General features: G+C 34.1%; 1 protein-coding gene across 1 annotated transcript in view; it reads right to left on the reverse strand.

The window, feature by feature from the left end:
* LOC129233738 (uncharacterized) overlaps positions 1-12,958 on the reverse strand; it is a 29,816-nt gene extending 16,858 nt beyond the window's left edge. Inside the window, exons 1-3 of the mRNA XM_054867715.1 lie at positions 12,914-12,958; positions 9,524-9,641; positions 6,549-6,714 (exon numbers count right to left, since the gene is read on the reverse strand). Coding sequence (XP_054723690.1) covers positions 6,549-6,714; positions 9,524-9,641; positions 12,914-12,926 — 297 coding nt within the window. The 5' untranslated portion in view covers positions 12,927-12,958. The remainder of the gene's footprint in view (positions 1-6,548; positions 6,715-9,523; positions 9,642-12,913) is intronic.
* Between the last annotated feature and the right edge of the window lie 9,357 nt (positions 12,959-22,315).

A 22,315-nucleotide genomic window follows, 5' to 3' on the forward strand; every position in this document is an offset into this window, starting at 1 on the left:
TATCGGAAATCCCCTTTTCGAAAGAGGGAGCTGAGTTGTACCAGTTCTGCTTATCGCTGTCCTCTCAGCTTCAAAATTGAAATGTCAAATCATAAATTTTCATTTTTCAGTTTAGTTCTTCGAACAAGTTGTCGTAATCTGTCTCGAAACAAGTTCTTTGATGATGGTCATCCGCAATACCCAGTGTAATGTTTTAACCAGTTTGCAGAACAAGTGCTGATGATCAAAACATAGTACGACGGCAAGTTTGAAGAATTCGATTGGATAACGAAAATTTACAATTCCAGATCAATTTCGATGCAGAGAGACAGACTATGTTGAGTTCTTTGATAAGCAGAAGTGGGAAAACTCGGATCATCCTCTTAACCCTAGCGTCAATGACCAAAATTTTCCCTTACTCTCAATAACAGGGTACCCTGGTACCCAGAGCTGCAGAGTTTTCTATTTATTTTTATAAAAGTAGTGAAACCCCACATACACACCCTTTTTATACTCTAAAACTCGGTGACAATGGTGGCCACTAAGTTTTTTGGGTCTAGTAGCCAGTAGGAAAACTTCTGAATCTTGACCTTCCACGGGACTTGCGTATTTTATGAAAACTAAAAATAAAACTAATAATAATGTTGCACATTATTTTCAACTGCCCAAAATAGTGTCGCAGACTGGCTAGAAAGTTTCTGCTACTGGGCTTGTGCCCGATGGTGCCAGGAGGAAAAAAAAGGCTGTTTTACTTATGCCATAGCTATAGCAAGGGCGTGCCAGCTGAAACCCACTTTTGGAGGAATCTCAGGCACAGGAAAATAGTGACTTTGGAGCAGCTTGGCTCTGAAAATAATGGTTATGGGGCAGCTTGGCTGAGGAAAATAGTGAACTAGGAGCAGTTTGGTTGACCAAAAAGTTTGTTTCGTAGAAACTTGGAACACGAAAATAGTTTAATTGGAGGGGCAAAAAAGTATGTTTTGAAGGAAGGAACTACTACACACACACACGTTATATATATATACACACACAATGAATTAAAATACTGCTCTAGGGATGTGCCGACCAAAACTCATTTTTGGAGCAATCTTGGGAGCAGGAAAATGGTGAGATTGGAGCAGTAAAATAGTGAGTTTGGAGCAGTAAAATGGTGAATTTGGAGCAGTAAAATGGTGAATTTGGAGCAGTAAAATGGTGAATTTGGAGCAACTTGCAGCATTAAAATTAAATTTCACATCAATATGTATATTTTACACATAGAAACGTGTGTGACATGATAAAATAACAAAAAAGGAGACTAAGGATACAAAACTACCAATTGAAGCTCTCATGATTACATTTATTATTGCTATTATTTTTTTTTCTTTCCTTTGTCTAATATTTTTCTCAAAAGAATAGTCTTGTCCTGATCTACTTTTTTCTTACACTTCTTCTGATTTAAATTTAGTTCACACAGTTCCTTTCTCTGAATCTACATCACTGCTTTAGTGCACATTTAAGCTGTAGTGCTTCGATACCTATTTTCAAAACTTGTTTGCTTCATAAAACTCAAAAACATATTCAAAAAGGCTAAAAAAAAAGAAAGCCAAAAATAATAGTTGAATTAAAAACTTTTTTTTCTTTATTATTTTTGGTATGTGAAAGTTATTTGCTTGCATTTTACCTTACATATATATACAGTTGGCTCTCTAATTAACGATGCTGTATTTAACGACTTTCTCTATTTAATGACAGCTTTTCATTGTCCCAGATGGTGCACTACAGTGTTAAGTGGAGTGTTACAGTGGAGAGTGGTTAAACAGAGAACTGACTGTATACATATATATACACACAGTAAAACCTATCCAAGCGGCCACCTGTCTTAAGCGGCCACCCCTCTTAACGGCCAAATTTTTGTGGCAAGGATATTTTAGCCCACGTTAAAAACACCCCTAGCAACGGCTACCCAACGCTTCCGAACGACCGGCGAGTGGATGCGTCCATTCCATTTTTCCCGAAAATCTATTCACTTTCCGTGTCTAATCTGCAGCTTTTCGGTTCAAAAAGGAGAATTCTTATTGGCCTTTAACGAATTCCGGTAATTTTCGAGTAAAAATGTCACTCATGTTTACTTTATTAGAAGGTCAGTGTCAGTGGCACACACATGAGTTTTTGAAGGGGAGGGTCCAGAGTTAAAACTCCCATTTACATATAATACCCGAATAAACCGTCAAACATATTCACTTGATTTTTATCGATTCTCGAGAACAAAAGACAGTAAAAAAAATTATTAAATAAATAATTAGTACTAATCTTAATATATAAAAATCAATGTCCTGAGATAACATATATATATATATATATATATATATATATATATATATATATATATATATATATATATATATATATCAACGCACAGCCAAAACCACTGAAGCTTCAGACTTGAAATTTGGCAGGCATGTCCACATGATTAAGAAGGTATCCACTAAGAAAGGATTTTTCGAAATCTCAATTAGTTCGGGAGAAATTAATTAAAACCCATTAATTTCTACGAAATTAAAACCTGTCAATTGAAATTCAAATCCCTTATTTTCGAAGGCTTTCCTCCATTCAAATCATTATTCAATACTTCATCTCAACTTTTGGTCGATAGCGAACTATAAATTTGATATTGTTTTTGTCTCTCACGTGATTCTTAGAGGCTTTCATTTTTTCAAAACTAGAAACGAAGTTTTTAACAACATCATCACAGGCGGACTATCCTTTTGAATTTAGAAGAGTACAGTTTCCTGTTAAAGTTTGCTTTGCAATAACCATTAATAAGTCACAAGGACAGACATCAAAAGTAGCAGGGATCGATTTAAGAGAAGACTTTTTTTTCACGCGGCCAATGTTATGTAGCTTGCTCCAAAGTCAGTTCATCAAGCAGCTTAATAATTTTAGCACCAGAAAAAAAAAACTAAAAATGTTGTATACAAAGAAGTTTTTGCTTAAACATAGGTATATCAATAAAATGTGGATGGCCTGTGTTTGCAAAGATAATCAATATTTGAAAAGGATAGTTAATAACAGTTAAAGATTTGTTATGGACAAGGGCATATATGTAAGGAGTCCAGGGGCCCAAATTAGAAAAAGTTATAGGTAATAAGTAATTATTATAGAAGATTTTCGAAACTAGGTGCACCAAGCACTGTTAACCCCTGCTAATTCCATTACCTGAGCAATGCCGGGTACGGGAATGCTAGTTAATAATGAAATATTAATAAAAAATACTTAATTAAATTACCAGAAAGCAAAACAGTTGATGCATCTATTTTTCTCATTATTTTAAAATGAAAACAGCGAAGCAAATTCAAGTAAAGAAGCACCAAGTCTGAAGACCAAGAAAAATCTCATTTTAATAAGTAATTACAAAACTAAAATTATGATTATTTCACTGTATTCACTTACAGTCACCAGTCTGTCTCTGTAGGCTTACAAAATATCGTAGAATAAAAGCTAGTTTTCCAGTTCGTTTTTCGACTTTACTTGTGACTTTCTCTGTGTGTTATGGTGACAATGCTTGAACTCATCTCAGTGCAATAACACATTAAACGTTCATAATACACAGTACTCCTTAAGTGTGTTTTTAGCCTTCTCTAAGTCAAGAAAGATCTCTCGATTGTGCAATTCGTTTAATAGGATAAGTGCACATTTAAACAAAACTGTTTTAACAATAGAAGTTTCTTTTTTCACTTACTAGAACTGAAATTATTGTTATTTTTGTTTGGAAATATTTTACGGAGAAAATACATAGAATCAGAATTAATTGAAAAAAAAAAAAGCAAAAGCTATGGGAGGGGTCCGAACCCCTTGAACCGAATCCCTTGTGTGCGCCACTGGTCAGTGTGTACGTGTAATCTGGTTGCAAACAACACTGTCGGAGATCATTTTATGAATCTCGAACAACGTATTGAAATTCTGAGAAATATGAATATGGAAAATTGGCGAGAGAATTAATAGAGTACGATTTAGAATTCTTTCCAGCCCGAAACTGCAATGGAGAGCTTCGATAATTACACTGCCGACTGGGAGAAATGTCTTCCCGTAAGGAGTCTGCGAAACTAAGCGTTTTCCAATCGAATCTAATATGTTTGGGATCGGTTTAAATTAACTAATCAGTTCGTTTTGTGTAATTAACGTCTTTTGAGCAGATACATTTTTATGCCTCTCGGGCACTAATTTGCCCTCTGACAATCGATTTGCGTTTTGTGATCATCAGCAAACTAAACTTTCAACTGAAGTGATTTTGGGGATAATAAATAAAGTCATCCGAAATTCAGATGCAATGATAAATAAATTGCTTGGAGCAATTTATTAATCATTTGGAATTGAAAAACGTTTTGAATTGCAACAAGCAACATCTTGAATTGGATTTTGAAAACAATAGAGAAGTTGCAACCCATTAAATGTTCATATTTTGGCTATTAGATATTGTTAATTGACCCTTAAAACTAAAAAATTCACCATCGCCGCATTTTAAGACACCGTGGTTGATTTTTAATGAATTTTTAAAAATCCACGCGCAAAAGTGCGCTCTTCTGAAACGTCACGAGCTCACGTCACTGGGCACTAATGGGCAGAATTCCGCCGAAGATCCCTTGTTTTCGCTAGGAACATTTTGAGCGTGCTGATATTTTTATTTTTTAGAAATTCAATAATCCTTTTGAACACACTATGGAGGCCGGATTCGTCAAAGCACAATCTAAATAATTTTCCTCAAGTAACCTCAATGATGGTATTCGAATATTTCCGAGAAGGATGAGAGGTTTAATGTTCCAGAAAAGCGAGGAGTTAAATGCGAGGAGATAAGCCTTTTACGTTTCGTCTTCGAAGTCGAATGCACGTCCTCCGGTTTCTCCCCTATCGGAAGAACGCATGACGTCACTTCCTGTGCCATTTGACGTCACAAGCGCATGAACTTTAAAAATTAATTAAAAAAAACTACTTATCGTATTGCAAAATTTTTTTCACTTATGATGTTCATACATGTTACTCTATCATATAAAAAGAAAATTGAAAAATCGAAAACTTCCCTATTGTAGGAGGACATAAAAAACTTAAGTCATAAATAGTATCCTTTCTTCGAAGACTATTAACAATAGTTAAATAATATACTATTTTCCTTCTAGAACGGTCTCAAACTTCATTCTGCGCATTAAACTTGCTTATCTTGTGTATTGTAGAGTTACATTGCAACTAACTGAAAAGAAAACCCTTTACAGCAGCCGAAATTTTGCAGAACGGAGGGGTGGCCGCTCAGAGAGGTCTCACTGTTTATATATAGACATATATGAATGTTATATACTGAAATACTTGATCAACAAATCTGAAGATCAAGCAAAGGCAGCATTAAAACCTTTTAACTGTGTGATATTCAATCACAAAATTAATAACGAAATTACAATGAAAAAAAAAATGTCATAACAAAAGTAATTTTAAAATACGTGGTGAAAAAAATATGAAAAAATTAATGAATAAATAAAACTAAAAGTTTTAAGACAGGCTAAGCATATGGAAAAAAAATGCCTGAATTTGAGAAACTTGAAATATCTGCGTATTCATTACCAGAGCATTAGAATTCCCCGATTTTTGCTATCTTAAGTGTCTCCGACCAAAATTAGCGATCCATTTTCAGTCCTAAAATCTTAAGAAACCTAAGATTAAAAACTGGTGAACAATATTATTTCTTACAGAAGGCATTCGCTTGCATCAATTTGAATGCAACTGCATTGATATTTTCGAGTGGGTGTGGCAAGAAGATGAACTTACAAGTCCTCTTCTACTAAAAAGAAAAGATGAGAATGGTTGAAAATAATGATCGATACAAAAAATATTCAAGTCAAAGGAACAGAATCACATAACAAATTAAAACCATCGAGTTTTTCAAAAGCGGATGCAATCGGATTTTGAAATGCGCAAAAAATCGGGACTAAGTCAAAAAAATCGTAAAAAACAAGCTTCAAATGCACAAACTTGATGATAATCTGCAAAAACTGCCAAATATATTAAAGAAACTGCAACATTACATGCAAAATCGCACCTATGGCGCTAGTTCGTCCGATTTTTGGCGCAGAAAAGTCCATTTAGCAGCCTTTTGCGCATGATTGGTGATTGGCACAGTTTGGCTCGATCCCTGCTATAAATAGGGCCTAACCCATTTTATAACTTTTCTGTAATGTGGCAGACCCGAGTGAATTTAAAATTAGAAATTTCAAATGATGATGATTTTTCTTTTTACAGCCCTTGTATTTTTTCCATTTTAGTTGTTTTTAGGTGGACATATTAGCAGTTTTCTTTTTTTTACAAAACAATAATTTTTGTCTTAATTTAAGCTTAAATAGCCGTCATAGTGACAACTCTTCAAAATAGTCGCTTTTTTAGTAGCCAGTAGTAACCCTGAGTTCTATAATTATTTAATGAAATTAAAGGTTTTCATAGAAACTTTTATGTTTTTTTTTAAAAAAAATTGTTCAATAAAAACGACATACACTTTTCAATGTGACTACATGAAAACACAATGAAACAAGTAAAAGAGAGAAATAAACCTGTATTTTTCTTATTTTTAGTCCTCCTTCCCCAAACAAAAGGTGGACCTTTTGTACAGGAATCATGAGTTGGAAACATCTTTCATCGCCAGGAAACGGTGTAGGAATAATAATCATCTGGCCTTGTGCCCTCCCAATCAATGATATCATATGCTGCTTTACTGACCTAATATGACAAAACAAAAATCATGACAAATCAAATGAAACACAAAAAGAGAATAAACCAGGACTACGTAGTCCACGGCAAAACCAACTCTGACTGCAGGTTGAGTGTCTCTTATTTTCCAAGTATGAAAATATCATCCTCTCACCCCCTAATTTGGAACCTTCTTATGAAAAAGAAATTCAAACAAAATTTTATCATGATCGGGCAAAATTTAGTGCTTTTTTCTTTGCAAAAATGTTTAAAAAAAATCTTTTCCATCCATCAATGAATAAGTTACTAAAAATGTCAAATTTTAATATCTCTAATTTGAACTGAAATCGTTTTCTATGGGGGAAAATGTTCAGCAAAACCATTGGGGAAATTTCTGAGCTCCCCCCCCCCTTAGCATTTTGCATATGTGCGCTTATGAATTGAAGTTTTAACTTTTAGGCTGTTTTTGGCAATGTCAAGAGGGGGGGGGAGGCTCTCTTTAGGCGAAATTTCGAAACTGGAGTCTTAAAAGCGCAACTTTTGACCATCTTTAATGAACATAGAGGGTGGGGTTCGGGATCCTCCTCCCCCTTCAAAGCTGAAGTATTCAGAACTGTGCTTTAGGTAATCCTTGGGCGACTTAAGAAGAAGGAATTCGAAGACTTCCTCTCGATAGATTTTAGAAATTAAATTCTAAAAACTTCGGTGATGGAAAGGGGGAACCACAAATTTAAGTCAAATTTAATGAACTTTAGGGGAAGGAGTTCATGGGGGAGGGGGGGGGGGGAAGTCTCTCTCCCCGAAAATTTCTCTATGCTAAAGTATTGAAATGCTATTTTGGCTATTTTTGAGTGAGATAAAAGTTAGAGAATTTGGGGGGCTTTCTCGAAACATTTTCAAAATTAAAGTCTTAAAACTTAGGGTTGTGTTTGGCGATGTTGGGCGGGGAGGGGGGGGGGGAGTTGCTCTTTCAATAGAAAACCAAATCTTAAACACAAACTTACACTGCCTTTAGTGTGCCTGTTTCACACAAGAGAGGGAGGTATTCCACCGCCGAGCCCGAAAAATTTTAGTTTCTGAAGTTTTAAGAACTCAGTTTTGGACTATCTTTGGATGACTAAAGTGGGAAGGGAGTCGGAAGCTTCTGTCAAAAATTTTCATAAAGTATTAAAACTTCTAGGTGGTCATAATTCATGTTTATGGGTAAAGGGGATACCGGTAATTGAAAAAAAAAAATTAGAAATTGAAGCCTTAAAAACTCAAATTACGGACATTTGTGGTGAACTCAAAGGAGTGGGTTCGGGAGTTCTCTTGCAAAAATTTTTCGATGCTGAAATATATAAAGAGCTACTTTAGGCTGCATTTGAGTGCCTTTTGAGAGACATGATTCGGGGGCCCTCCTTTGGGTGAGGATTCAGTTCCCCTATTGCTTTTTTTAATTAATAAATATTGGATAGCCCTCCTTGTTTAAAAAATATATCTACTTCACTGAAGCTGTTTGTTTTTATTCCTAATTTTACCAAGTGCTCTCTTATAAAAGAATTCTTTTACAAATTAAGACTGGGGGGGAGGGGGTGAATGATGCCAGTTTAGTAATCACCCATATCCTTCCCCCACTTTTCTTTCTTTCCTGGTTTGTTCGCTCTATCTTGGGTAGACTTTCCGATCAGAACTAATATATGTTGCAAAAGTAAAAATCTTAGGTCAAAAGCGATTTTATTGCTGCAATAAAAAAAGTTTACGATCGGCAAAAAACTAATGGTTTGGAGCCCTGAACGCTTTTACCCCTAACATCATCCAACATAGTCTAAAATTGCGTTTTTGGAACTTCAATTTCGAAATATTGCTGAAGGCGAGTTCTTGAACTTCATCCCTTCGATAATGCATTCAAAAAGTGTGCAAATGTTATGGCAGATGGAGTATATTTTGGTTTTTAAAGCATCAATTTCAAAATCTTCAAAGTTTCAATTTCGGGGAGAGCCATCGCCCCCTACCTATTTTCTATATTATTTTTTAAAATCGCCCAATATTGTGATTTTGGGACTATCAGTTTGAAAAGATTGTTGTAAGAGAATCTCTAAACCCCTCCTCTCCGTGAACTTTACCAAAATGGCCTATCATTGCGTTTTGTGAACTTCAATTTAAAAACTCCAAATTTATGTGAAATGGGAGGGGGGGGGGTGCGAAGTAACACCCATGAGAAAAACATTTTTACAAATACTTAAAACTTCTTAAATAAAAAAATATTTATACCATTTTGACTTAAAACTGAGTATTTAAGACAAGGAATGGTGTAATCCTTTGCCCAACATTTTTTTGTACCGGGGCTCCCGAAACTCGTTTGAAACCATTCTGCAACTCGGTAATCCAAAACCTTTGATAAGTTTAGTCGAGGTAAACGACTACATTTTGCTACTTAACTAGAGCATTCTTTTTTCTCTTTTTGACTAATGTTAAAAATTAAAATTTTAGTTATTGTATTAAGGCTTTTTTTTTTTTTCAACTTTCATTACATGTTTCCACTTATTAACTATCATGACTAATTTTTAGAATATTATTATCCCTAAAACTTGATATCTCGAATTGGTCTTGGTGACCGATTTGGTCTACCATCGTCTTGGTGATACCCAAATTTAGTTTTCCATCCTAACTGAAATAATTATTTTAGTTTAAAATTTAATTTTCTGGCGTTAAGTTGTACCTCAGGATTAAACCAATCATTTAGGGAAACCCCGAAGTCTCTCAGTGTTCTAGTTGCTGAGATACTAGCAAACCCAGGCCTCAGAATTTCTGTGACAAACATGCCAAATATAATAAAAGTGCTTAAAAAACAACTTACTGTACAACTTCTCTGTCACCTACTAATGTAAATGTAACGGGATGCATAACTGATTGCCCTTCGTATATAGGTTGTTTGACAATCCAGAATCTTCTGCTATCGTCCACACGCCCTAGAGCTAAAATAATATTAAAGCTATTGAATATGATACTTCATCAATTTGCTTAGCTACATAACATAAATAGCAGTAAAAGTTCTGAATGCATTAAAATACTGAATCTTATAGCACCAATTACTTAAAACAATTTTTCACGTGTTACACATAACTATGCACAGGATCCACTATAGAACCCTTTTGATTATTAAAAAACTTAATGACAGGTTTGAGAGTGTAAAAGGTAAAATTAAGCCATTGACATGCCGGCTAAGAAATATTTCACATATTTTTAACAAGGAACTAAAAATTACATCTTAATAAGTAGATTATACCCCGCCGCAAATAACATGCAGGAAAATACGGTATTTAATCAAGTGAACATTTAAAATTTAAGGCATATTGATATGTATATCAGTTGGGCACCTAGCATAGGTAACGCCTGGTGCAGTAATTTCTGTTGTCAACCTCATTCCTCTAATTATCTCTATGTGATAAAATTAATGTATTTTGTAGTGTTAACAATTGACTAGATATATCAAGTGTTCATAAAAATTGGGCATGATGTAAATATTATACAGTTGAACCTGGTTAATACGATATGTCAAAAATCCACTAACTTGTTAGTATTAGGAGTTATTTGTAACAACCGTGCAGACCTAGATAAAATGAAAAGCTTTCTGCGAGCACAAATCCTAACTGGAAAATATTCTGCAAATACAGTCGGATCTCCATGTATCGAAGTAGAAAATTGCTGGAAAAAAATTCAATATATAGAAACTTCGATGCATAGAAACAATCTTATTTTATCCTAAAAATCTCCTGAAACATAAAAATTAAAGCTCATCCATATCACAATTTTCGTGTATGAAACCTAATTTCTAATTTATACGAGCATCGGATTAAATGAAAGTTAATAATAAAAAAATAACAGAAATTACATTTTTGCGTTTTCATACATCTTCATTCTTCGGCAATTCAACTTGATCCGCAACAATAGGGGATTTTCGTTTTGACGATGTAATCGCGAGAAAAGTAAAAAATCAATCTGCTTAACTCGAATGATTTTTACTGCAGCTAAAGACTAGGAATGATAATCAACAAACAAAAGGGCTAACTTGAAACTGATTTTACAATGTTTGGGGTTACAACTAAGATATTTGAAATAAACTTGAGGGAATTTAAGAACTCCAGAACGAAACAACGACCTATCCACACACCCCTCAACCCCAGATTCCTCATGAGTTTCGTAGCAAACTTTAGTGAACATAATTTTCTCCCCTAACCTTTATTTTTCATGCGACAAACAGTCTAAAGGGGAAAAAAAATCTACGAATGTCTCGAAAAAAAATTCGATATGTAGAGATTTTTTCGATACATAGAAACAATTTTTCTACGTAATGAACATAGAAATTTGTTGGGATTTCGATACATAGAAAATTTCGATATGTGGAAGTTCGATATATGGAGGTTCGACTGTAATTATTTATTCTAATTTACCCTTAATTTATATAAAAGGCAAAAAAAAAAAAAGCTTTAAATTCATTTAATTTTTCTTTTTGCAATAACATCTAGTTTACACTTACTTTTCACCAACTGAAGAAAACTGCCTTAACCATTATTTTTTGCCCAATATCAATCACAGGATCATTATTATTATTTTCATTTTATTGTGAAAAAGTTCATGTAGATCTGATAAAACATGAGCTACCTTCTTTTTACTTGAAAATTTTATGAAGATGTTTGATTTTGTAAACAAATCAACAAAAATTACTTATTCGTTTAAAATTAAGTGTATTTCTGCAAAAATAAATACCGTATTTTCCTGCATATTATCTGTCAAAAAGTTTCAAATTAATGTGAATTATACGCGCCTGCAAATTACCTGTTTTTCTTTTCTTCTCTCTCAACGTCAATGCATTGAAATTCAATTTACAGCAGGATTCACCAACAGAGACCGTTCCGTAGTCTTTTAAGTTGTTTATTTTACATAGCTTGAATTTTCTACACGATTCAGGCTGTTGGCCCAGTAAATTTAGGCCGAAAATAGGGTCGATGCACCACAAATTTATAATTAGCTGAATTTTTCAGGATTAGTTCCTGAACATGCGTGGAACAAATCCTAAAAAGTCCCCAGGTGAGCTTCTATCCAAAATGGCGGATCAAAGATGGTCGCCTAGTACTTTTTGTTTTCCTTATTACTCGGCCAAATATGAAATTTTTTTTCAGTTCTGAAAAAAACTGTAGGCTCTAGAAGTAATTTTGTTTCGATGCATAACCTAAAATAAGCAATAAAAAATGTCTAACATTTGTTTTGACACCAAAAACTGAAATTTCTGAGTTCTATATAATATGCAGCTGTGAACACATAAGCAAGTAAACTAAATATTTTTTCAATTTTTTGGAAAGTTTTTTAAAAAATATTTTCCCTCACATATTAAGTCAATAGCTGTTATTTTTCAGTTTTAAAAAATGCTATGCATGTTTGAATTGGTGCATGTGTTTTACGACATTTCCCCATAAAAAATTATAGACATATATGACCTTCAAATTTTGTTTTTTGTCAGAAATGCAAAACTTTCGGTGTGAAAACTCAATTCTGATCCGTTCACAATTTATGGCAAAGGGATGTAAGTGCCCAGTTTCAAGTTCTGAATAAAATGCGTTTAAAGATAACATCGTAGGTAGGCTTTAATTGAATTTGTTTTCTAAATCATGCGGTACAGCAGCACCCACCAGGGCTACTAGTACTATCTCTTGCCCTAAGACAGAGGAGAGGAACCCCTACTATTTGTACAGGTTATCTTCCAAATTTTTAATTTTGACACTTACATCCCTTTGCTTCTCACTGCCTTATACATACTAACACGCCACTTTTTTTTTTCAACAAGCTATTCATTAACTTTTTTTTCACTATGATGTGCGCCCTTTTCGGCTTGCGCGACTAGGCCAGGGCCTAGGTTGGCCTATTGGGTAATCCGGGCTTGATTCCGGTTTTAAAGTTTTTACTCATACCGAATTATTAACTTTGAATATACCTTTTTTTCTGATAATTATGTACTTTATAAATCCTGTCTGTTGCACTGTTTCTTACCTATAAGCAATTGAACATTAATAATAAAAAATACAATAATATTAAAATCCCTTTATTTTCATTTTCATGTGTTCTCAAAAAAAAAAAAAAAATCTGGTCTTCAAGTTTATACTCAATATGTATTGTTGATTGTTTTAAAGTAAAATGGTAGGCCTGAGATTAGAAATATTTAAAAAAAAATGTTCACATGAATGTTACTTACCAATGCGACTCATGGAAGTTAATGCACAACATTTCTCCGTGATTATGTCGCTAATATCTTGATTTGATGAGGCATTAATTTCTCTAAACAAAAGAAAATGACATTTAAGGAACTTTCTAAAATTAAGGAACTCTAAAATATTAACTAATCTATCAAGTACACAAGTTTTATAGAATATATAAACATGCTTCAGTTTTCAAGCATGTTTCCCAGAAAAATAAAATTTTAAACTAGGGATGCACCGATAAGCAAATTTGGTTGATTACCAATAAATCAGCTGCTAATACTAGGCCGATTAATGATCATTTGTCGGATATGATTATTTTTAATAACTACCAGTGTCTCTCTATAATTTTTTTTTCTTTTATAACTTCAACTTTAGAGATTTTAAATACTGTAAAACTCTACAAAATAATCATTCAAGAAAGCAAACGGCCAATCAAAAATTCCCGAATAAATGAAATGCATCCTAACAGGTTTTCTTCTGTTAGTAGTGCAGAAAGAAAAAAAAAGAAAGAAGATAAATCGCCCAGCCCCCCCCCCCCCCCCAAATAATAAAAGGGGAAATTTTTACCTCAAAACAAAAACAAAATTTTGTTTAGTCACAGTCGAAAAAAATGGCAACTTTATGAATGGTTTTATTTGTGCTAATTTAAAATGAGTTCCACTTTATATAACATCCGTTACAGTTGAAGATAATTTATTTTTTGCAGTTTCAATACAAAAATACCTTGCTTCTATTTTGAAGCATTTATGCATTAAATGTTCATATTTTGGCTATTGGATATTGCTAATTGACCCTCAAAACTAAAAAACTCACCATCGCCGAATTTTAAAACACCGTGATTGATTTTTAATGAATTTTTAAAAATCCACGCGCAAAAGTGCGCTCTTCTGAAACGTCATGAGCTCACGTCACTGGGCACTAATGGGCAGCCTTCCGCCGAAGATCCCTTGTTTTCGCTACGGACATTTTGAGCGCGCTGATATTTTTATTTTTCAGAAATTCAATAATCCTTTCGAACACACTATATGGAGGCCGGATTCGTTAAAGCACAATCTAAATAATCTTCCTCAAGTAACATCAATGATGGTATTCGAATATTTCCGAGAGGATGAGAGGCTTAATGTTCCAGAAACGCGAGGAGTTAAATGCGAGGACATAAGCCTTTTACGTTTCGTCTTCGAAGTCGAATGCACGTCCTTCGGTTTCTCCCCTATTGGAAGAGCGCATGACGTCACTTCCTATGCCATTTGACGTCACAAGCGCTTGAACTTTAAAAATTAATTTAAAAAAGTGTTGGGGAGAATTTCTAATCTAATAACATCTCCCCAATGTTTCTTTGATACTAACAGAGTGAGTTCGGAAATAAGAACTTGACAAACTATTTCTAACTTTCATAAAGTTTATTTAAACGATAATGTAAATAGATAAAAACACGCTGTAAATGATAAAAATAAATACTAACAACATAATCTCTCTACATGCTACTTCTGCATGAGATAACTAACAGTGCAACGCAAACTGCATGACTATTGACTAAAAACTTCGATGAAATAGACCCATTGGAAAATAAGCTAAGTCCAGCTAATCATTTCTAATAAAGTGCAAACGGCATGAACAAGCAAGTTCGAATGCCGAACGAGCGACCGCCTACCACGACAAGAGATGATCAAAGAGCCAGCGAACTAAAGCCGCGAGCAGTTTAAATATCCCCCCGGGTCATTAGCATATCTGAGTCACGTGAACGGACACATCACTGCTATCGTTAAGTACACGTGCCTTCAGATTCCTTCTAGAAGCTTTCTATGACGTCATCCACAACGGAGTTCCCGCCAAGGGTGAACGAAGGTGAAACAAACATTCGGTCGATTCGACCAATGTGAATGAGTGCTGATAAAAATCTTTTACCCCAGTCATGCAGAATGATTGGTAATACATTATAAGTAAGGAAAAACATTCTTTTACTATTGGTGTTGTGAGGTGATGAGATAGGATTATTTACTGTTGTTATTAACAGGCATTTATGCCTAACAAGGCCCCCCCTCTCATCATCTCACAATGAAAACATTCAAAAAAATTTAACTTCCTTTAGACATTTAACACGATTTCCACATATTAACAACTATATGAGAAAAAACAATGAACAATTTTTAAAATATAAACTTGACTCTATATTACGAACTTCCAATATAGATCTAGATATGAAAAATTGAGAAAAACACAACATGCAACACTATTGCTGAAAAAAAAAATTCAAAAGTTCAAAGAACAATCATCTTGAAATGTCCTTTTTTTTTTTCTTTCGTACTCTCTCGTACGTCGTAACTCATAGTACGTTTTCCACGAAATTTCATCAAAAGTTCAAAAACAAATTCTTGATCAAAGAATCTCAATCCTTTATAATTTTTTTCAATCATTTTTCCGGTTTTATTTATAACAATGACAGTAGGTTAATCTGAAATATAAAATAAAAACCCACAGTAACTGTTCGAATCAGCATATAAAATATCACAGTCTAGAAAATATAGTATAAGCATATATTGAGAAATGTTTATAACGAAATGTAAATAAGCTCTTTTACTAACTATCCATTTCTCACTAAATCATTTCATTTACAAAAAGATCACTAAAAATCTTCATCAAAAAAATGCCCCCTTCTATACTTAAAGACTGTCTGATAATTTTAACTGATTAAAATTTCATTTTTTTACCAATTCGAATTTTTTTTTTTTTTTTTAATAACATTTTTGCACCATAATATGTTCAATGAAGGAAAATTACAAATTCTAACGGGAACTAGTGGTGTTTCCAATATTCAAAAATAGGGTCTCACAAAATGAAAAACAAATACACCCGCGATAGACCTTCATGCAACAATAAACTCTCTCTATCCTAACACCCGGGAAGACTCTGACAATTACATTTTCACTTTTAACGAGACGTAACAAAAAGCTGTTCGCAACCCGGTTGATAGGAAGAAAAAGCCACCGAAACATTCAGGTGGGCAATTAAATTGTTAGAACTTGCAAAAACATTTCACAAAACATGATGCAAAGAAGAAAAATTTAAAGTACATTAAACAATTTTCAAAAATTTCTAAAAAATGTTTCTAAATTATATTATATTTGTACAAAAAAAATTTTCAATAAATCTTTGAATTTCTAATCGGGTGAGAGGTTTCGTGCATATGTCCGACATGTTATCTTTGCTTTTGACATATCTTACGTTAAAAATATTTTTATGAACTAAATCCCGAATGAAAAACAATTTGATATCAATGTGTTTACTACGATGATTTTCGATAGGCGATTTAACAAAATCTAACGTAGCCTGATTATCCACATACAAAATAGATTTAATTTTACAACTTTTAACAATTTTTATTTTGATGCATTCGTCAATTATACGATCAAACCACATGAGCTCTTTTGCACATTCGGTCATGGCAATAAATTCAGCTTCCATCGTTGAAAGGCTAACGCTTCGTTCTTTGAACGTGCGCCATTCAATTGGAGCTTTATCAAGTAATACAAGTTGACCGCCTAATGAGGTTCTATCATCTTTATTTGTGGCGAAATCAGCATCCGAAAAAGTTATAAGTTGAACATTTTCACATTTTAAGTTTAATTTTAAATCTTTAGTATGGTAAACATATCCTAGTAATTTCAACAATCCATCCCAGTGTACCATTCCTGGGTTGCTTTGAAATTGGCTGAAAATGTTAACAGCATATGATATATCAGGACGCGTTCTACTAGAAATAAATGATAAACACCCTAATAAACTCTTGTATGGATATTTTGACATTTCGTCAATCTCAGCTTGAGAAGTAGGACAATTTAACTTTGAATAAACACATCCTTTACTAATAGGTAAAGAAGAAATAGGAATTTTAAATTTACTAAATCTTTCATAAACTACACGAATGTATTCAGTTTGATGTAAATTTAAGTCATTTCCTTCATTTTCAAATTCTACACCTAGTAGCTTTTTAGTTTTACCTAAAATTTTAATTTCAACATGTTTTTGAAGTAAATTCAAAGCATCTCTAATATCCCTGTCGTTCTTGCTGAATAACACAATATCATCCACATATAAGAGTAAAATCACATTATCAGTATAATAAACACAATTACATGATAAAAATTTATGAAAACCAATTTTAAGCAATATATTTTCAATTTCATAAAACCACAGACGACCGCTTTGGTGCAAGCCGTATATAGCTTTATTCAATTTGCACACATAATTTTCTTTTCCCTTCTCAATAAAACCTGGGGGTTGCTTCATATATATTATTTCATCAATAGGAGCATATAGGTACGCACTTTTAACGTCACATTGGATATGTAGCCAATTTTCTCTTGATACCAACAAAGAAAAGAAAAAGCGAATGGTACTAAAGCAGACTACTGGGCAGAAGGTTAGATCAAAATCTAGTCCCCTCACTTGATTAGTCCCCTGAGCGACTAGTCTACTTTTATAAACTTCACCATTTTCCCCTTTCTTTAAATTATAAACCCATCTGCATCCGATAGGATTAACATTTTCCGGTAATTTGACTAAATTCCAAACATTTCTTTTATGCATAGTGCCTATTTCAATTTCCATCGATTTTTGCCATTCCCCCCTTTCATTAGATTTTAATGACTGTTTATATGTTCTAGGGATTGGAATTTCTGTGTCTAGTCAGGAAACATGAGTTAAAATTTTAGATTGATTTGAAACTTCACCCTGAAAATCATCATTGCCTTTAAAATTAAATAATTCCGGATCATACGCTATGTTTTCACGAAGACAATATTTTTGAACATCATTCAACGATCTTAATCTTTTGCTATTCCCCTTTTCAAAATAATATACGTCGTTTCTTGAACCATCAGGTCTAGGGACAAATTTCCGAATCCACCTAGCTTCCCGCATTGGTTTGCGACTAGAATCATCCCCCTCACTGTCTGAACTTTCCGCCCCCCCCCCCCTTCAGAGCTACTTTCAACATCTAATTCTCTGAAGCGATTCGAATCTTCGCTTTCTTCCGAAGAATTCTTATCTTCTGCCTGAGGCGAAAGAGGCCAGAAAAGGGTATTTTCTTTTCCGCGTGATTCCTGCTCGGAAGTAAATTCGTCCTTGAAAAAGGAATTCTCTTTGAAAGATACGTTGATTGTTTCAATGACTTTATCTTTGTCTGGAAGATAAACGCGAAATCCTTTACGATTGAACGCGTATCCGATTAAAACGCCTTTTTCGGCTTTTAGGTCTAGTTTCTTTCTTAATTGTCGTGGGATACCGGCAAAACAAGTAGTTCCGAATGCTTTTAAATGTCTTACAGACGGTTTCCTTCCCCCGTAAAGTTCAAAAGGAGTCTTTTCTTGACTTGAATGACAAATCCTATTCCATGTGTATACAAAATATAACATCGCGTCGGGCCAAAAACTGTTTGGCAAACCACTTTCTTTTAACAAAACGCGTGCACTATTTGTTACTGTACGGTTAAAATTTTCAATTAATCCATTTTGCTCTGGTGTGTACACATTTGTGAGTTCATGATGTATACCCATATTCTGACAAAACCCGTCTAGTTCCTGATTTACAAATTCCGTCCCGTTATCAGATCTGATACTAACAACCTTTTTGCCGATAAATCTTTCGGCTCTCAGAATATGTTGTTTTACAATTCCTGGAACCTGACTTTTTGACTTAATAGGATACAATGAACACCTTTTAGAATAGTCATCAATAATAGAAAGAAAATAATTTTCTCCGTTTCTACCCTTTACTTCACATTTTCCCCAAACATCCATATGCAATAATTGCAATGACTGGGTACTTCTTACTCTATCAATTGACTTGAAACTAACACGCTTAAATTTTCCTAATTTACAAACATCACAGTTTAATTTAACATGTTTAAACTTAGGTAGGCCACGAACAGCTGAAAGATTACCAGTTTTACGAATACTTTCAGTGTTGACGTGTCCACAGCGTTTATGCCAAGTTTCAATGTCACTTTGACAGCATTCTATAGAAGGTTCTTTATTTACATGACTAGAACTAGGAGAATTTTTAAACTTTTTACAATTAACATTATAAACTCCATTATTGAGTTCAGCTTTAAAAATTAATCCCTGTTTGTCGGATACCTCCACGAAACCTCCCCCACCTTTAAATTTTGCACCACCCTTGTCAAACTTGGTGCCAGACAAAATATTTCGTCTCAAACGGGGAGAATACATTACATCTTTGAGAATTACAGTTCTTTTACCGAACTTAACTTTGATTTCCCCTTTTCCCTCAATCGGGAAAGTTTGCTTTTTCACGGCAACAGCCATGTTTACATCATTTAGGGGTTCAAATGTCCTAAACCAGTTCTTATTTGAGCAACAGTGATTTGATGCGGCAGTGTCAAAAATAAATGTATTCCCTTTATCTTGGGTCTGACTAAGATTTGCCTCTGACAAGAAATACAAAGGATACTCACATCTGTTATTTGAAGGTGATCGGCGACGCTCCTGGAACTTCCTTCTAGAACTCCATCGGCGATTTCTACTCCTTGGGCTCGTACCTTCATCCCTCCATTCTTTCCGGGATTGGTGTTGGTTTCCCCTTTTATTTCTTTCTCGTGAAGTCAATCTTTGACGGTCTTCATTTTTGACATAAGGGCATCTGCTCCTTATATGCCCATCTTCATGACACTTGTAACATCGAATTTTAGATTTAACTTGGAAAACCTGCATCTCATTTGTCTTCTCTTCTTTCATTTCTTGACGGTTTTCTTCAATAATTAGATCAACCAGGATTTTCTCGAATGTAAAATCTTCATCTTTCCTCATCAAAATCTGTTGAATTAGATGATCATACGTTTCTGGTAAACTTTGCAGTAATTTAAAAGAAATACAGTCCTCCGGGAAATTTGGATAAGCAACTTTGATTTTGTCGAAAATTCTCTGCAGACGCGCCGCAAATAAATTCAGCTTTTCTCCATTCTCTTTCTTGCATTGATTCAGCTCAATGAAGAGTTGCATACTTATACATCTATTCTCCGGAAAAAAATGTAATTTTAATTTCTTCCAAGATTCGCATGGATCTTCTATAGTTTCAACTATTTTTCTTAGATTTTGTTCAATATTCAAGAAGATTAGAGAGACTGCAGTTCGCTTCCTCACAATAAATTCTTTCACGTCTTTTTCTGTTACATTCGTCTTCTCATTAATGACTGGTTCTTTCTCTTTTCCGTTAGTAATGTCCCATACATTCCGTTCCATGAGAAGGAACTTCATATTCGTCGACCATTCGAGGTAATTCTTGTTGTTCAGCTTTTCAATCTGAATCGCGAAATTTGCCATTTTTCTTTTTTTTTTCAAACTTTAGTATTCTTGAATTTTGGTAAAATCTTTTAAGTCTCTTCTATCTTGGTCGCCCCCCCATCTCAACATTCCAATAACTTCATCTTCAGATGGGTCATCGAATTTGCAGCTTCCAAAAAAAAATTTCAAAATTTCTGAAAAATATCGAAATGTACACCATCCAACGGTACATGTACTTTTGGCAGCAGTACAACCCCGCCTTTTTACAGATGTATGTACACTCTTTATCATTTCCTAGTCTTATCCAAAAATATTTTCACTAGGTCTGCACAGGAAAGGGACTGGGCCCATAACCCGTGTTGGGGAGAATTTCTAATCTAATAACATCTCCCCAATGTTTCTTTGATACTAACAGAGTGAGTTCGGAAATAAGAACTTGACAAACTATTTCTAACTTTCATGAAGTTTATTTAAACGATAATGTAAATAGATAAAAACACGCTGTAAATGATAAAAATAAATACTAACAACATAATCTCTCTACATGCTACTTCTGCATGAGATAACTAACAGTGCAACGCAAACTGCATGACTATTGACTAAAAACTTCGATGAAATAGACCCATTGGAAAATAAGCTAAGTCCAGCTAATCATTTCTAATAAAGTGCAAACGGCACGAACAAGCAAGTTCGAATGCCGAACGAGCGACCGCCTACCACGACAAGAGATGATCAAAGAGCCAGCGAACTAAAGCCGCGAGCAGTTTAAATATCCCCCCGGGTCATTAGCATATCTGAGTCACGTGAACGGACACATCACTGCTATCGTTAAGTACACGTGCCTTCAGATTCCTTCTAGAAGCTTTCTATGACGTCATCCACAACGGAGTTCCCGCCAAGGGTGAACGAAGGTGAAACAAACATTCGGTCGATTCGACCAATGTGAATGAGTGCTGATAAAAATCTTTTACCCCAGTCATGCAGAATGATTGGTAATACATTATAAGTAAGGAAAAACATTCTTTTACTATTGGTGTTGTGAGGTGATGAGATAGGATTATTTACTGATGTTATTAACAGGCATTTATGCCTAACAAAAAGAAACTACTTATCGTATCGCAAAATTTTTTTCACCTATGATGTTCATACATGTTACTCTATCATATAAAAATAAAATTGAAAAATCGTAAACTTCCCTATTGATTTGTCTGAATGTAACGCCCATTTCAATGGAATCTACTTAAGGACTGTATGAAATAGAAGCAAAAGAAAACTAACCTTATTTCCATCATCTGTTCAAAACCTGAAAAAATAACATAAATTATAATAATATATTAACATAATTATAATAATTTTGTTAAAACTAATAACAAGATAAAGAAATGTCAAATCATTGGAAAGAACAAATTAAAGTACAGTAGAACCTTGATAAACTACAGTGACTGGGACCAGACCAGTTTGGGTAAATAAAAATATTCAGATAAAGGTGGGTTACTAAAAAGCAGGGTTGGCAAGTTTCTGCCACGGTGGTTAAAACCACTGGTAGAAACCGGTTAAAACCGGCATGGCAAAAACCACTTTCTGCCACATTTGCGGCAGAAACTGGCAAAAACTCAGAAAATGAAAAATTGATTCCTAATACACAACAGAAAATACATGGAAAAAATAATTAATTGTTAATCAAAGCACTGTAATTTTATTACAAAATTATCACAATTCAAAATCAAATATTATATTGTTGGGACTCTGCAACTGCCTCTTCGAAAAGGTGGTTTCAAAAATCTAAACAGGTTCTCAATTTAATATGCACAAATGAGAAACTTTAGAATATTCTTGAAATAGAAGAGCTAGCAGACAATGCATCAAGGAGCAAGCAATAATCGTGAAATTTTCATCTATTATATAACTGGTCCCCCATGTAGTAACTGGGGTTGTGGTAAAAATTTGACAAGAAAAATAAGTTTTGAGAAATGGGGCCAATTTGTTTTGCAAAGCTGTGACATTAGGTACAAAATTCTAGGCAAGTAAAATTCTGGGCCTTTCTTCTTTAAGCACGTAACACGATAATTTCAATCACAATTAATTTAGGGGAAG

Source organism: Uloborus diversus, unplaced genomic scaffold (genome assembly GCF_026930045.1).
Source record: "Uloborus diversus isolate 005 unplaced genomic scaffold, Udiv.v.3.1 scaffold_675, whole genome shotgun sequence".
NCBI lineage: Eukaryota > Metazoa > Arthropoda > Arachnida > Araneae > Uloboridae > Uloborus > Uloborus diversus.